Source organism: Penicillium concentricum (genome assembly GCF_028827145.1).
Source record: "Penicillium concentricum strain IBT 3081 chromosome Unknown utg000001l_segment0_segment0, whole genome shotgun sequence".
NCBI lineage: Eukaryota > Fungi > Ascomycota > Eurotiomycetes > Eurotiales > Aspergillaceae > Penicillium > Penicillium concentricum.
Genome location: NW_026622754.1, coordinates 5,940,978 through 5,958,139, shown reverse-complemented (window position 1 = coordinate 5,958,139; position 17,162 = coordinate 5,940,978). Strand labels below are relative to the sequence as shown.

The 17,162-nt window shown below is 49.3% G+C and overlaps 5 protein-coding genes across 5 annotated transcripts; 2 read left to right on the top strand and 3 right to left on the bottom strand.

Moving 5' to 3' along the window:
* Positions 1-848: 848 nt before the first annotated feature.
* Positions 849-2,833, top strand: N7517_002287 (uncharacterized protein; the record flags this gene model as incomplete). Its single annotated transcript, XM_056720017.1, has 8 exons — positions 849-905; positions 972-1,372; positions 1,423-1,538; positions 1,595-1,772; positions 1,833-2,147; positions 2,202-2,531; positions 2,595-2,666; positions 2,737-2,833. The coding sequence occupies 8 exons, from the start codon at positions 849-851 to the stop codon at positions 2,831-2,833; spliced, it is 1,566 nt and encodes a 521-aa protein (XP_056584152.1).
* A 315-nt stretch (positions 2,834-3,148) lies between these two features.
* Positions 3,149-6,217, bottom strand: N7517_002286 (cleavage polyadenylation factor subunit CFT2; the record flags this gene model as incomplete). Its single annotated transcript, XM_056720016.1, has 2 exons — positions 3,149-6,011; positions 6,069-6,217. The coding sequence occupies 2 exons, from the start codon at positions 6,215-6,217 to the stop codon at positions 3,149-3,151; spliced, it is 3,012 nt and encodes a 1,003-aa protein (XP_056584151.1).
* Positions 6,218-7,017: 800 nt separating this feature from the next.
* N7517_002285 (uncharacterized protein) lies at positions 7,018-10,141 on the bottom strand (the record flags this gene model as incomplete). Its single annotated transcript, XM_056720015.1, has 3 exons — positions 7,018-7,763; positions 7,845-8,138; positions 8,464-10,141. 3 exons carry the CDS (start codon positions 10,139-10,141, stop codon positions 7,018-7,020), a joined length of 2,718 nt encoding a protein of 905 aa, XP_056584150.1.
* A 2,174-nt stretch (positions 10,142-12,315) lies between these two features.
* Positions 12,316-15,629, bottom strand: N7517_002284 (uncharacterized protein; the record flags this gene model as incomplete). Its single annotated transcript, XM_056720014.1, has 7 exons — positions 12,316-12,474; positions 12,541-14,354; positions 14,405-14,450; positions 14,505-14,589; positions 14,792-14,918; positions 14,984-15,530; positions 15,591-15,629. 7 exons carry the CDS (start codon positions 15,627-15,629, stop codon positions 12,316-12,318), a joined length of 2,817 nt encoding a protein of 938 aa, XP_056584149.1.
* Positions 15,630-15,902: 273 nt separating this feature from the next.
* Positions 15,903-17,155, top strand: N7517_002283 (snoRNA-binding rRNA-processing protein UTP6; the record flags this gene model as incomplete). The annotated part of the gene is made up of 2 exons (XM_056720013.1): positions 15,903-16,005; positions 16,061-17,155. The coding sequence occupies exons 1-2, from the start codon at positions 15,916-15,918 to the stop codon at positions 17,153-17,155; spliced, it is 1,185 nt and encodes a 394-aa protein (XP_056584148.1). The 5' UTR covers positions 15,903-15,915.
* Positions 17,156-17,162: the final 7 nt, after the last annotated feature.

The following is a 17,162-nucleotide window of genomic DNA, read 5'->3' as shown; positions in this document are numbered from 1 at the left end:
GGTGGATCATGCCGCGGGGTGTGAAAAGGCGAGAGAAGTCACACAATTGAGAAATGAAGAGAAACACAAAATCTCAACAAATCATCACGTATGGAACGGAATTAGGGAATAACGAATAACAAGAGACTCCTATGTTGATGATATACCGGATTGACCACCTAAACTCACTCGGATTTACGTGCTTCCGAGGTTCTTCACGTGGGTCTCCTTTGAACTGGATGTTCGTTGTACTTCTACTTCTACTTCAATGTTCTTCTTCTTTAAATATTACTATTATAGACAATAGCTTTGAATTTGCCAACCTGTCCTTAATAAAATGTATCACCCGCTATTACCCACTTTGTGTTACTCCGTGTTAGAGACAGACTAGCGATTCGGAGACCATCCCATTCGGAGGCCCTTTGATGGAACCCTTCTCTTTATCGTGTCATCACCTCAATGCACAGCAATTGGTCTTTGCATGGCTTGGCCATTTTTGACCAGTTCTACGCTTATCATATTCCCTCCAATCACGTCATATGTCTAATCCTAGCTTCGGCTCAAGCTCCTTAGAGGGTTCATATTATTTTTCTGGCGTGTTCATCTCACCGTCTCTTTCCCGGCATTGAGGGCTTCCCTTTAGCCCGGTCTCCTGAGCCGACTATACTCCGTACATCGTAGATATAATACAGGATTTCTGTAAGTCCGGAGAATTCTCTTTTCTTTTTCCTCCTTATCTTTGCTCCCCTAAAGCTCCTTGCATATACATTGGTCACATACTCCTTATCATGGGCCTGACCGTAAAACCAGACCCGGATTGCAAGCCTAGGAAAGAAAGAGGAGATCCACCGGCTCCTCTTCAACCTACAATGGCGACTATTCACGATGATGATGAGCTGTTGCTGGCTCGCATCGGCTATAAGCAGGTATTGCCCGCAGCCCTTGGGACAAGCATAGCGGGGCACAATCTGATAACGATCTACTCGGACTAGGAGTTACGACGAGAGTTTTCCAAATGGTCGACCGTCTCATATGCCATCTCTATTCTGGGAGTCCTCGGCTCGGTGCCGGCGACATTTGGTGCACCGTTAGCGGCTGGCGGTCCAGCAACAGCTGTATGGTGCTGGCTGATCGGTTCATGCATGGCTATGTGCATTGGAAGCTCCGTGGCAGAGTTAGTCTCGGCATATCCCACGGCTGGAGGAATGTACTTTGTCACAAAGCACGTCGTGCCTCCCGACCAGGTCCCTATCTTCTCCTGGATCCAGGGCTGGTGTAACCTCCTTGGGCAGACAGCGGGAGTCTCCAGTGTGGCATACACGGTCAGTCAGATGTTGCTGGCCTGTGTCAGTATGAATTCGGATCTTGTCGATGGCAAGTATTCGTATGCACCGTAAGTTAGCCAGACCCGGTTGCTATGTTTCTAGGCTGATATCATTCAAGAACGGCGCTAGAGACTGTTCTAGTATCAATCGCAATTCTATGCATTCTTGGGGTGATTTGTTCATTGAGCACAAAATCCTTGCATCGAATCATCATGTGGTTTGCTCCCATAAACAGTATGTATTAAGGGAACTTCGTTGTTGAACTTGTACTAACGCGCTCCTTTCGCAAGTTGGGGCGACTATCTGTATCTGCATTGCGCTGCTTACCCTTACCCCCAATCTACAGCCAGTATCCTGGGTCTTCGGCAATTTCACTGACGGCTCAGGATGGGGCTCAAAGGTCTTTTCTTTCTTCTTGGGCTTCTTATCTGTTGCCTGGACAATGACCGACTACGATGGAACGACACAGTATGCGACCCCAAAATTATTTCTGCTAATTTACATTCTAACCTTTCACTTTTATTGTAGTATGTCTGAAGAAACACATGATGCCGCCGTGCGAGGACCAGTTGCTATCCAAACAGCCGTCCTAGTATCCGGCGCACTCGGGTGGCTCCTAACCGTCTCAATGTGCTTCTGTCTAAACGATTTTGAGGGAATTCTAACAACCCCTACCGGTCTGCCCGCGGCCCAGATCTTCCTCAATGCCGGTGGGAAACGAGGTGGCACAATCATGTGGGCATTTGTCATTTTGGTCCAATTTTTCACAGGATGTTCAGCCATGCTGGCAGATACAAGAATGGCCTATGCCTTTGCCCGAGACAATGCGCTTCCATTTTCAAAGTAGGATGCTTCTGACCTTTCTACTCGATCCAGTTCAGCACTGATACATTATAGGTTCCTATCCAAGGTCAATTCTCGCACTCATACCCCTGTCAATGCAGTGTGGTTCGTGGTCATCTTCAGCGTAGGTCTGAACTGCATCGCCATTGGCTCCACGCAAACAGCCACCGCAATCTTCAATATCACTGCACCGGCACTAGACCTGTCCTACGTGTCTGTCATTCTCGCCCATCAGCTCTATAAATCGAAAGTCAAGTTCATCGAGGGCCCCTTTACGCTCGGCAAATGGGGTACTTCAATCAACTACATTGCTATTGTTTGGGTCTTGTTCATCAGTACAATTCTTTTCTTCCCCCCACAGCTTCCTGTGACACCTGCGAATATGTAAGTCGCTTGAACCCGGTCTTTGATCAATTATGAGAAATGTTGCTAACATGTCCTATGCAGGAACTATGCCGTTTGTGTTGGCGGCTTTATTGCCGCTTTTGCTATGATATGGTGGTGGGTTGCAGCTCGAGGGTAAGATATCTATACCGTTCTTTTATCATGATTCAAGTGGATACTGACATGTCCTGATTTCTTTCTACAGAAAGTACACTGGTCCTCAAACCAATGATATCATACGAGAAATTCCCACTGAGGACGATGGCAATGATTCCGAAGAGTCAAGCGATATCACTGTTTAGATGGCAGATTCTTCTCTTACACCACGACGACTTGTGGTTTCATTTTCTAGATGATGGATTAGACATAGATTATGCTCATGCTTGTTGGGGATTTGAGCATTTGCAAATGGGTCATGTTGGTTTCGGGTTAAAATTATGCGTGATAATGTTTTTGAATAGAGTACTACCTGCAGCATTGACTTGGGCAAGCTATTAGAAGAAAACTTGTTTGATTATATCTCTTGGTGTTTGGAAGAAAGAAATGGCTATGATTGCTTTGTTGATCATGAAGTTATACACCGGGAAAAGATAGAAATACATATCACGTGCATAGCCTTAGCTGCCTGCAACAACAGCCAGGCCCTCGTAGATTTTCCTTTTGACAGCAAGGAAGCTCCCTATCCCACGGCCAGCAGGACGACCCAGTGAAGACTGCGCCGTTGCTTCAATTTCGATCTTGCCCGTTCCCGATTTGCGCACAGCTACGGACTTGTCGATGAGAAGCGTTCCCTCGCCTCGGAACTCGGCAGTGTGACCAGCGGATTGCATCAGCTTGCGAAGATCGGCCAATCGCAAGTCACCGACATGAAGAGGGCGAGCCATGGACCTGGTTCCTGCGGCCATGCTAGCTGGGAGAGTGTCCAGTACTGGATAGGTCTCCACCTTGTCAATTATTTTGGTGTCTGATTGTTCCAATGTCGGGGCGACAGCGGAAGAGGCTGCTTCGTCTTTCAGCAGCTTCATTTTCTTGCCTGTTACTTCAACATCCCCGGTCTCGGAGGCGATAGGCTCCGGTCCTCGCAATTGTGCAGTGAGAGCAACGACGCCGAGGCTACGGACGTGCTGCCAATTCAAGCGTCGGACGAGCGTGTTGCTCAGCTTGACCATCCAGGCATTTGTATCGACACTTGCGTCGATTACTTCGCCGTTCGCCGGAGTGAAGATAATGGCAGCCGAGTCAAACGCAGGGTCAGAACTGGTAGCGCCGAGCTTGACTGTCAGCAGTTTCTGGCATTCGGCTGCCAATGCTGACGTCTCTTCCTTCATACCACCAACAAGGATCAATTTTTGAGGTTGGATCAGTGGAATTAACATCTCTAAGCTGCGCTTGTCGTGCAAGCCCATGAAGTCGATAAACGCAATTCTAGCGTTGATAGTGATGGTCTGGCTATGGTAAAGAACCTTTGCAGGACCTTCAAATGACTGGCCTTCTACTTCGTCTTCGGACTCCGCAGCTACGTCAGCGTCTTCACCATCGGAGGCAAGGCTGAGATCATCATCGTCAATTTTCTTGCCATCAATGTGAGGACGCTTCCGTCCTGCTGCGCCGCCAGACAGCTTGCGTCCATGGGGGCCGGCGACATCATCCCATCGTCGTTTTTGACCCAGTTTAGTCTCGGCATCGGTACGTCGTTGTTGCATATCAATCTCTTCACGTTCTTCGGCTCGGAGATACTCCTCTGGGCGGATGAATTCTCCATATTCGTCTCCCTTCTTTCTCGGTGCCACATAAGGGAACATGCGCTCGCGGCCCTTCTTGCCACGCACGTCATAATCATAAACGTTCTTTCGACGAAGAAGGATGTTGATGCCCAGGTCTTCATCGCTGACGGCAAGTTTGCTTCGAGTAGCGTGTGCAAGTGAGGCCGAGAAGTTCAGCGCACGACCCTGCTGTTCAGGATCTGAGTCCTCGGAGGAGGTAGAGCTCGATCCATCATCGAGGGCATCCACCGCGGTTTCGAGAGTTTCTTGGCCAAGTGTTTGAGATGTGTCCTGAAGTTGGCGCTTGGTGGCGAGATACTGCTGGTATATTAACTGCTCCCCAGTATCGAGAGGGGCTCGCTGCACATCTGTCCAAGACAATTCTCGTCCACCGCTGTGGACTTGCTCGATGTGTTCACCATCGGATCCTTTCTCTAGGGCCACACCATCTCTTCGTTCCTCGTACCATTGCCAGATCATGCTTCCAATTGTTGGCGAACTTTGTGATGGCTTCGATTCTTGGGTCTGCATGTCCCTGCGGAAGGACTCCGTCAGCAACAACAGATTGTTGGGTCCTTCGGCTACTTGTCGGAGCGCATCCTTTGAGAATCCCCAATCCAATGAGGTATCGGATGCAAGAATTACTTTAGGTCCGGGTTCTGCCAGGAGCTTCTCAAGTCGCTTCTTGCGCTCAATGATCTTGAGGTGTTTGAAAGTGAACGGGCCCCCACCCTTGTTAGTGCTCTTGTCCTGTCCACCCGTCCTTTGTCCGTTTGTGACATCTGTGCTTTCCGCTGCTTCGAATTCGCGAACAATGTTTTCGTCCATCCACTCCAGCATGCTTCGGGCGAGTCGGATTGTGTTGGTAACCTTCTTGCCAGCCAGATACAACCCAGCTCCTTGAAGAACATCCTCTTTGTCGCCATTCGCAGCATCGCGCCAGGAATGTTCTAGTGCGTAGGCCAGTTCAAGAACTCGTGCACTTGTGTCTGTTGGGATGAGGACTGTTCCACCTTTCGCAAGGCTACTTCGGATCATGTCTAGGAGGAGGTCATCTCGCTTTTTCCGACCCCCCGAAGGTGCCAGCTTATCGCCTCCCTTTGTACTGCAGATCAAGGCCGTGGGTTTCCGCAACTGTTCAATTACTTCTGCTCCACTAGCACCAGATCCACCGAACCACGCAGCACCCGCGACCACGCTCTCACGAGCTTGGTTCCAATCGACTGCATAGACAATAGATTCCAAGCCATGCTGAATATGCCAAATCGTTCCACCGACGGTGTGACCGGCATTGTAGGCTGTGAGAGTAAGGCCGTTCAAGGGTGGGGAGAAAGGCGATGGGAGCGGTTGGTGTGGTTGGGAATATTTGAGTGGCTGGATGAGAGAGAAGTATCGAGAAATTTCCTCCGCTGTCGGCGATTGAAGAAGTATTCGGTTTGTGCTGCCAGCGGCTTCGGTGTCTCCGCCTGACACAGTCGTAGATCCTGCTGACGATGCGCCCGGTTCTGAAACAGAAGCCTTCGGTAGGAATGTGGCAGCAAGCGGAGCGGAGGCATAAAGATCTTGTAGGAGCGTGCGGCCGAAAGCGATGACGGGATTCGTTGCATAGATTGGGATTTGCGTGAAGAGAGGGAATGTTTTGCAGCAATGGACTAGAGCGCCGATATGTGCCGGCGTCGCGTGCGTCAAGAGAATGAGAGAAAGTGTAGGAATATGCCTAACGATAATGTTAGCTCATCTAAATTTAAAGGAAACGCGTTGATCGCATGCTCACTTCTCAAGTTCCGCTAGATCAAGGGTGTTAAACTTATCATCCCAACCAACGTCCACTAGAATCTTGATGCCTCCATCAAGCTCCAGGATAGACTGCGATGCCCTTGAAGATGACGACTGGGCGCCAAGGAGGGGAGTGAAAGTGAACATCGTGAGAGTCTGCCGTTACGGCGAAGCTAGCAGCCGCGATTGTTCTGTACCAGCGAGGACAGATCGGTCACGATCGATGCAGCTGTATGCCTCGAGATATTTGCTCAATTCCAAAATTGATCCATTATCCCAGGGTGTCAAATCGATTCGACTTTCGCGAACAAAGACGAAAGATACCAGACGGCGGGTGAGCTGTTTGTTCGGTTTGCACGTGACGTCTAGCAATATAAATGCCGTAGAACCTGTTGTATAGATCAAGTCCTTCATTTACACCTTTAAGAGATTTTTTGCTTACAATTCGCCTAGCTGTAGATATCTCTTATCTTTTGTAGCCATGAAAGTTATTTGAATACTATGCAACTAGGCGTTGCCTCGCGATAATGCCTACAACGGGACAATATGAAGGACCACCAACCTTGGAATTATTCTCCTGAGATCCTGAGGTCCTGAGGTCTGCTCCGATCTCTTGGACATTTAGCTACGTTTTACGGAATATATATTGCTCCAACCTAGTGTTGTAAGAATGAAACGAATTATCAAGAACATTTGAATGATTACGGTCAAATGAAAGAATATACATCTGCTAAAAAATAAAGTGAAATCAACATACTCATATAAAAAGGCATAAACATCCCAAACGCTGAATCTATCTAACTCCGATTAAACGACCATCCAACCATAGAAACACCCCAAGCCCAATTACGATGCCATGAAGCCACACAGCACACACTTATGTAAACGGGGACCACCGGGCTGAACTGACGGACTGCTCTTTTGCAGATGCTGGTCTTGGTCTTCTCTTACTTTGTCCCTTGCTCCGCTTTTTGCATCTCGAGACCTTTGTACGCGCCGCAGGCCCAGGGGTTATCCCAGTCTAATCGATTGTGATCAGTGCGGTTCTCAAAAAGCTCAATGAATGAGGCACTTACCGGATCCTGCCATTGACTGAAAGGCCGATGCCTTTCAGCCCAAGGGGGCAGTATAGCGTCGACTGTGGGTTTGATCTCATGGCCCACCAATTCCTCCCCTGCCCATACTCTAACTCGGCGAACAGCAAGAGGGTCAGGGAAATGTTTCGCCCTCTGAATTGGATCATTGAGATATGCCTTGGTCTGTTCCAGAAACCTGTCTTGCAGATTAGGCAGAATATCAGGACTAGGTGCATTTGCCTGCGATCTTGCACCTGCTCGATTTGGTGTACACTTTTTAAACGGTGTCCCCGACGGTTTGTCTGATATTTTCTCCGCTGCAGCGGCTCGCATTTCGTTCCGTTGTTTTTGTAATGTATCTGCAAATGCCATAACGTTATCCACCCCGATCTCAGTCGTTGTCTTCCTTCGAGTTGCGGGTGGTGATGGTGTTGATGGTGACTCTACCCGACTTCGTTTACTTGACTCTGCAAGTCCTTCTCTTCCAAGACTTCTTCTCTCTATTGTGGCTCTGATTGGCCCCGATATGTCCGGCTTAGAATTTGGTGACGGCTTTGCTTGACTCTTTCGTTCTGGCGCTGCGTGACGTTCAAGTCCGCCTAACCTTTCCTGCTCAACTTGAAACAAACATTAGCATCATTGACTAGGGTGACAGGTAATCAAACAGTTGAGAATACCTCACTGAGAAATTTACTTACAAACTCTGTTCCTCTCGCTATAATACCTCTCAATCTGTTCAGGGCTGAAGAGCCCATCGTGGGATACTGGGGTCAGGCTATTCGTCGGTTGGGCGCTATTATCGTCAGCGACGTTGACATTGCTAGGTTCACTGGTCTTGGAAGAAGCGCTGACCTCGCTGCCGGAGCCGGAGCCAGAGAAAATGCTGTTAGGTGATTGTTCTCGAGAGTCTCGAGCTGATTTAGGCTCATCCCGAGCGTCATCATCCGAGTCATCGCCGTCGCCAAAGATTGAACCATCTTTCGAGATTGTGTCTGGAGCCGATCAGTTAGCGCATTTCCCGAACAGGTCTCCAGTCTGCAACATGTAAAGGGGAATGAATAATGTCAACGTGATCAGCTAGCTCTCCTCTTCCCCAAAACCATGATAAAAAATCCAAAGACTCGACCTAGAGGCCTTGAATCGGACTGCTCCTATGTAGCTCACTGTGTCTCACAGTGCTTTTGACACACTCGGCACACCGATCCATTGACACACCCATGATTCAATCGTCTGACCACCTTGAATGCATACAGGAAAAGGCAAAGAAACATGCAGAGAGTGAGAAGATCACGTCAAACTAAGCAAATTTGTACTCACCAAGTCGTGCATTTTTCTCATCGTTTCCAAGCGACACAGGGGTTGTCGGTTCCGAATAAGTGCCCCCTTGAATTAGTTCCACGTCAAGCTCTCTAGACACAGACGACACCCTGGACCTGGCTGACTGACTACCATCGCTGTCCTGCTCGCTATCCTGATCGCTGTCCTGCTCGTCCTGTTCGACGTGCTGCTTGATGTTCTGCTTGACGCGCTGCTCGTTTTGAAGTGAAAGAGTTGCTGTCGGTTCGGAGAAAGTGTCCGTTGGATTTCGTTCCAGGTAAGGCTTCCCTACCACAGACGCGCTGGACTCGACTGACTGATCTCCTTCACTGCCCTTCTCACTGCCCTTCTCACTGTGCTCCTCGCCTTCCGAATCTGGACTTGCAGAGCGCGGGGCAGTTGGCCATCCCTCGAATGTCGGTCTATTGTATAGACTGGAAGCCACGGCCTGCGGATACAGCTGCGCAAGACGTTCATCACGAGCTCGAGCTGCCATGTTTGGACGCTCATAACCTCCAAAATAAAAGGTCGCATCACTTGATTTTCGACTAGTTTGCGTGGAAGATCCAGCCACAAAGTACCTTGTGATGGGAATTGGCGGCAGAGCTGGGTACCATCTGATCCCTTCAGTCGCCTCCTTGGGCAAGGGGCCCTTGGCTAGGGAATCATAGATATGCTCTCGGACCTTTGTATCAGTGAGCGTATGCTCGAGGCACAAGAACGCAAGTTCGTAAAGAGCTGGGTATGCCATCCCGGTCCATTTCTGGAAATCGCCTTCTTCAAAGGTCCACTGTAAACCTCCAAACTCCCACCTATCCCTACTCCCGGAGCTGGAATTTGGGTCAGATCCTCGCTTGACAGGGAGCAGTATGGACTGGTTTTGAGTGATCACCCAACGAGGCTGTGGTGCAGTGCCTCCGATATAGATGTGTGGTAGGGGTCTGTTATCTTCGTTCTCCAGACCTTCTGGGATATCTGTTTTCCTCATGTAATCCCATTCCCCAATTTGGAAAACGGGAGGCTTTGCTTTAGGTGCGCTGACTTCCACATAAGGTCTGCGAAGAGCTTGAGTCTCAATCTTGCGCCTTTTGGCTTGTTGTTCATCGTAATTTTCGTTTTCCTCGTCTTCATCTTCATCTTCGTCGTATTGATTTGCTTGAGGTTGCAGGGTAACTGCACTAACTCTCTTTGCGGCTTTCGCCTTCTTGGCGACCTTCGCAGCTTTCGCAGCTTTCGCAGCCTTCGCAACCTTCGCAACCTTCGCAACCTTCGCAACCTTCGCAACCTTCGCAACCTTCGCAACCTTCGCAACCTTCGCAACCTTCGCAACCTTCGCAACCTTCGCAACCTTCGCAACCTTGGCTGCCTTGGCTACCTTGGCTACCTTGGCTACCTTGGCTACCTTGGCTACCTTGGCTACCTTGGCTACCTTGGCTACCTTGGTGATTTTGGTAGTTATAGTTTTCGCGGCAGGTGTGCTCTTTGTGCTCTTTGTGGTGCTTTTGGTATTGGCAGCCTTTGCGGCCTTTGCTGCAGCCTTCTCTGCGTCCTTCTCGGCCTTCGCTGCAGCCTTCTTTGCCTCCCTCTCAGCCTGTAGTTTGGCCGCTTTGGCGGCCCTTTCAGCCTGGCTAGGTTTTGCAGCGGGAGGCTGGACCCTTGGCTGGGTGCCCGAAGCCATTCCTCGTGTTCTAGCCATGTTTTCAAGTCGCTTGATGGCCTTACGGTCTGGTTATTTATTAGTCAGAGAATATATAAAATGATAACACGAGGACCGTACTTACTATCAGTTGCTGCTGTTATGATGATGATAATGATTGATCTGGTGATAGAAGAGACTTAATTCAAGTCAAGAAAGTCGTGGTTGTGTTCGTGGTCGAGGATAACTTTGGACATGTTGGCTTTATATTAATAGAAGACGGAGACGGGTTACCTATTCGTGTCAGCAGACAAAGCATGAGCAGAGAGCAACGAAGAAACATGCAGATACTTACGAACACAAAGATAATTAAAAATATCTTTTCGAGGCTTCTTCTTTGTTGACCGCGCCCAGCCTATTGCAGATACGCCGAGGGCCTTGACAAAGAGCGTTTCAGGTCAGTCTTGATACAAGTTCACTACTTGCAATTGGAAGTGGCTTTGGCTCAAATTACTCAAGGTTACTAGCAGCTGTATTGCAGCAGGTGTATACGGTTTGTCGACACTATGCTGTGGGCATTTGTTCACTTCAAATCAAAGTTCCGAGGGAATGTAGAAGATCAATACCAGCTCATGAGAATGAGAGAAAAAAAGCCAACAGAACAGACCAAGAATCCGACCTACCGAGGCCGGTCAGTTCAAAGAAAAAACAAGAGTATCGTCGGACTTCGAACGGCGCATGTAAAACAATGAACAAGGGCAGCAACCACAGGTAGCAAAGCAGCCAAAGATTGATGTTTGATTTGTAAATGACCTTATGAAAGAGAATGACAATAATTCCCAAATTTTCAGTTCCAGAAACAGAATGTGTACCTCGTTTTCGAACCCAGACGACGGGTCTGAGCTGGTATTGCTGATCATCTCGAGAAATTCCCTCCTACCTTGTTTACTTTAGACGAGAGGTCCGGAATTTTGTATTTGAAATCTAATTAACTAGTATCCTAGCAAGTTGGACACGTTTTCCTGTAAAACATCGAAAATGGGGAATCACGAAGCGGCCGGGTTAGGGCTTGCTTCTAAGTGTGGATATCAACCAGCCATTTCCAAGAAGCAAAAGAGCTGACCAGGTGAGACTAAACATACTTCGTATCCGTATATGGCAATGGCCCCCCTCACTTCCTATCACGATAGTGCCTCAAAACAAAGCGAAATGCAATTTCCTGTTGTCTAGATCTGGCACAGAATTCGACCTGGACGACACAAAGAGCTTTGAGGATCGATGGGTCCATGCAGGGAGGGAAAGCTCGCTTGTTTCGTTCGAGTAATCAGCATGGCCGCTATAGTGCACTTGGGCCTGGACAGCCATGCTACATACTCTGGTATTATTGCCCTATGCTGAATACTCGATAGCTCTATATCAAATGCTGAAGGGCAAGATCAGTCCGAGAGGGAAAAATAAAAACGCGAGGTAAAAACGCGAGGCAAATTCTATCGATTGCATATGATTGATCAAGCTGCCTTTGATCGTGGTCATGGTTATTATTAGTGCACGCCTGTCAGCACAGGACAAAGGATATCCCAAAGAAACGTCCGGATAGTCACGAAAGCGTCAGCTTTCAAGCCTTTGAGTTTGGGATGGCTTGTAATTTTCCAGCATCATGACACAAAAAGGAATATCCCGAGTCCAGGTTTTGTAGGAGATGCTATCTCGTGGATCTGTCGATCTGGTTGTTGCTAGGATTCCCACAGCCCAGTTAAGACTGCTAAAAATTACTATTAGTAGTTCACTATTTTGTTTTTACATGGTTTTTGGTTTCCAAGTTGGCAAAATTATCAAAGCAGATAGGAAGAGAATGTCCCGGCCCTACTGAAAGAAGATTGGGTAAAATGTACAGGTAACTGGTTATCCTTTGAGAAGAACACCATGTGGAATACAATACATTAACTCTCGGTCCATTGGGCCATGCAATGTACGAGGATGTAGAAGGTCAAGAAGCACGAGGCAGAAGTAAACACAGTAGAATAGGAAACCGATCAACAAAAAATACACTCATGATTCAAGCAGGCTAGGTATATTGGCAGCCCCAAGGATAGTGGGATGTCTGCCTTGTTTGGGCGTAATTATGTCACGATATGGCAGGTTCATAAAATTCAATCTTCTTTAAGCAAGCTTTTGCGCAATGAAGCGTGTTCACGCTCCTCACGCAGGCAAACTGTCTACTGCCAGTACCTGGGCTCATCGAAGACGTGGTAGCGGTGTCCACGCACTCCCTGGCCGCGGAACAAGGCCGGGAAGCGACGGCCAACGGGGACCATCTCCTCTGGGATACGCATCTCGTTCTCGGGTTCGGGCTCGCCAATGACGAACTTTCCAACCTAGATCACGAAACAGTCAGAAATGAGCACTCGTGGGAGAAAAGACAAAGAAATAATATTACTTACCTGGATCTCCGTATCCGTGATGGTATCACGACTGATTCTGGCGTAGCCAGTACGGTGCAGCTTCTTGAAGAGAAGGTACTCGCACCATCTGTCCCAGTCGGTAGGATCGATATCCTTCATTTGGCTACGCTCGCTGACGTAGGTGTTGTAGTTACCCTCGAGTGGCTTGGTGACGAGGTAACTCAACAGGATCAGAGGACGCGGGGAGTCGCCCATCAGCTTTGACAGATACTCGCTCTGCAAGCGGCGGTCCTCGGGGTCCTCTTCCTGTCCGGAGTGGAACACAACAACATCAATCATCTCGCCGTACATGTCGAGTGTGGCGTGGATGGCAGGTGCCAGTTCACCCACAGGCGAGGGGAGAAGGTGGTGGGTAGAGTTGACGATGGGGAACTTAGACAACAAGGCGGAGCCCCAAGTGTGCTTGTTGGGACCGGGGCCGAAGTCAGTGTAGTAGCCAAGGTCCTCGGCAATGAACTGGGTGACGTCCCTGTTACCCATGATGATACGCTGGTTATCGGATTCGAGGAAACCAATGACATCCAGCTCAAGCTCGCCAATGACATCGCGCATGCGGCGCTCGGATGACCACATGTTGTTATCGAGGCCGAAGTGGACAGTCCAGATACCAGCAGTCACAATCTTGTCCTCCTTGTGATGAGGGGTGTAGTCATTGGTAGGGAAGCGGAGGTAAGCGATAGACACGGAAAGCAATTGCAACACAGCAAGAACGTAGATATAGTACGATCGCTGTTTCCTGCTGTTGGGGTTGACAGGCTTGTGAGGCTTGCGGGAGCGAGTCGAGTTCGAGGTCGCCGCAGAGAAAACACCCGCACCAATCGACAGCATCATAGTGGTCATGAGCCAGTCAGTGTGCTCACGAAGGAATGGGCCACCTGGCACAAAGGCGTAGGCGACAACCCAAACGTGGAAGAGCAAAAGGGCCACATAAACGATGAATCCGATGCCGAATGTGCTAGCAGGAGAGTGACGAACGCTGGATGCAATCAGAACTGGAGCAACAGCCATGATATAGAACGCAAGAACGAGGGCACCGTAGAATCCAGTCCAGTGGTGGTAGCAAGTAAGAAGAGCAGCACCAATGGAACCGACGCCGAAAGCAGTCCAGCTTCCAGCAATTCCGGGGTGGAAGATGCCGTACACAAGGCCGGCTCCCATTGCGAAGATCGTCAGAGCGCCGTGAGGGGCTGCGATCGGTCCGCGCACTGGGTATCCGTCCCAGACCCACGAGATCATGGTACTCGAGTCAGTCAAAAGCGAGACAATGGCGAACATAAGACCGCCAAATCCGACAGCAGCAAGAATGGACGAGCCCTTCTTGCCACCTGCTGGCAAGTAATCACCCCCGCTCGTGTTTGAGCCTCTCTGGGACCTCAAAACAGCGAACAGAGCAAAGAAGATTCCGATTTTGTTCCAGCCACCATTCTCAGCGTGCATAATCGGCCAAAGGGGGTTGTTGGTCTTGCATGCGAACTTGGCAACGACGGACATGATCAGACCGATTCCCCAAGCCATGATACGGGCTTCGAGACGAGGAGTGTTGGCCCTCTCGGAAAAGAAGCTAGCAGTCCATGCTGCACAAGTAGTAGAAAGAGCGAAACCAGTCACAAAGAGACGGTTGGCAGGATCCTGGAACTTGTATCCAAGAAGTCCAACGAGTGAAATCAGATGGAGAAGGCGAAGATTCTTCGCGGCTGCGTATCGCAGGGATGGGATAACGTAAAGCAGCGGGGATGTGCAGCAAACGATGGCAACCTCGTAGCCAGAGATACCCATGTGCCAAAGAGGGAAGTCTATCAAGATCAGAAATGGCCATCTGTGCCAGGGAATATATTTTACTTACACCAGACAAGGACAGGCAGAGCAGTCACGATGGTCCAGAAAACAAACTAGAGTCCATTGTCAGTAACGCAGGAGGCCAATAGTCGACTGGTATAATTTACCCCATTGTAGACATCTGAGGCAGCATCAATAATCTCGGTCCAGAAGAAGCCCTCGCCAAAGGTGTTGCCCACTGGCTTGCCCTTCCTACGTACGTGGTTAATTTCCGGGATGGTTGTAGTTCGTTATGGAATTGTACACACTCTTTTTCCAAGACAGCATCCACAGTCGTTTTCAATTGCCTAATGAGCACAAACTTAGACAATGTTTTCTTTTTTGAAAACCGATATAGCCTTTGGCACTATACATTTGATGCGGACAGTGTCATTTCGGAAGCCACGGTACATACCCTCTGCTAACACCCTTAACATCCCTCACCACCAATTCGAAGCCCTCAAAGTCAAGAGTTGTGATAGCATCAAAACCGACATCGAACAGGATTAGGGACCATTCAAAGAATGCATACTTGGTGTAGGCTAAATGTTTGATTGATTAGCATGTGGTAACCTTTAATTGGATTCTCACAGGGGTAAGGACTCACCACCAGGAACCTTGTGGACCTTGTGCTGAATGAAATAGTAGACCAACGGAACCAAAGTTCCAAAGAACAAGCTGGCCATAATCTTGCGGTACTTGACAGCACGGCGATTGTTCGGGCTGAGCGCAAGGCAACCCAGGGTCCACGGCAAGGTGGCCACCAGGTACGAGATCATGAAGATGTCATGCCAATCGTGGTCATCGGTAGATGTGACATAGGTCCAACCACCGCATGTCAATGTCCGGAAGATGCCCACGCCGGCAACCAGCTTGGGTAAGGTCGAATTCGGACGCGCAGTAAGGATGTACCACAGGAAGACAAGGGCAAATCGAGGGCCGGAAGTAATAGCAATGAAGACCATGAAAAAGGACCGTTCGGGATATCGGTCACCGATGGTCGCAGACACAGAGGGGAACCATTCAATGGGGTAGCCGTAGTATTCGTTTTGAACGATCTTATGGTAGTGCAAAGCAACGCCGACAATCAACGCGCTGATGAACGCAGCATATGCGAAAACCGTGTGAGTCCAGGCGACCCATTTGCCGTTGATCTGCAAATAATATCGAGTCAGTGGCGTTTGATCCGCATTGAATGGCGCTTTTGAACTTACGGCAACCACGGCATCTCCGTCCTTATATCGGGGAGCCATGGTGGCACACAGAGAAAGGTAATCTCTGCACCTATATGGTTTAAAAAAAAGAATTGGGAAAGAAAAGAACGTCAAGAAAAAGAACGAAAGAGAGAATAACTTAAACAAGTAGATGTCACGAGCAAATGGCCCCTGAGGGAAATGAAAACAACTTCCGGATCCCTCGGTGGTTCTGAGCGCCCTGGACGCTAACCCAATGCGGCTAAGCGCACTCTGGGGCTGATCGGTGTTTTTTCAATGCGGGATGCCGACTTTTTTTTTTAACACTCTTCAGTGAACAGCAATCATGTCCGCCGCAACAGATAAGGCTCGATTCTTCCTCGAGAAGTCAGTGCCTGAGCTCAAGGAATATGAGCGCAAGAAGATTTTTACCAAGGTATGTCGCAAAGCGGAGTTCTTCCATCAGAATGACAGCTGATCAGCATGAATAGGATGAAATTTCCTCAATTGTCAAAAAGCGGTCTGATTTCGAGCACAAGCTCAACGCGCGTGGTGCACAGCCAGTGGATTTTGTGCGCTATGCTGAATACGAAATGAACCTCGATGTGCTGCGAAAGAAGCGGGTGAAGCGACTTGGGATTCGGTCAGCAGGATTCAACGGCCAGCGACGCATTTTCTTCGTTCTCGACCGAGCTACACGCAAGTTCCACGGCGATATCAACCTCTGGGTCCAGTACATTGAATACGCTCGCAGACAAAAGGCACACAAAAAGCTCCAGATGATTTTCACCGATGCTCTGCGACTACACCCTACCAGCGCCGACTTATGGGTTTATGCCGCTAAGCACGTCCTCGATGACCACGGAGATATGACACAGGCACGGAGTTACATGCAGCGCGGTCTACGGTTCTGCAAGAGCGCGAGGACAATTTGGATTCAATATGCAAAGTTGGAATTGATTTACATCGCAAAGCTGGTCGCTCGCCAACGGATTCTCGGTCTTGACGAGGAGAGCCAGAAGCCCGAGCCGATTCAAGAAGAAGTCGACGATACCGATGCCGACATGATTGCGCTCCCGTCACTCACAGCTGAGGACATCAACCCGAGCACAGGAACGGACGGAGAAGTAGACCAGGTTGCGCTGCAAAACCTGAACTCCACACCTGCTCTGACCGGTGCTATCCCGCTCGCCATCTTTGATACCGCCACAAAGCACTTCGACCATGATGATCGGTTCGGTCAGGAGTTCTTTGATATGGTCTGGGAATTCCAGGATGCGCCTTGTCTTCGCAAGATTTTGGAACATGTGATTGAGACGATGCGCGCCAACAAGCCTTCCAGCCCCCGGACACAGATCTGCTACATCAAGTTCCCGACCGCTGGAATCCCCCCTACTTCGGCTGAATTCCCACGGGCGCTTGGTAGCTCGCTTGCCCGCCTCAGGGAGTATCCTATGGGCAAGGATCTCGCACGCCAAGTGATCAACTGGCTTCAGCCTGTTCAGGCAACAGAGGGCCTGGATCCTTCGTTGGAGAAGGTTATTGCTGCTACCATCCGCAATGCGGAGCGCGCAGCGAAGGAGTAGTATACAT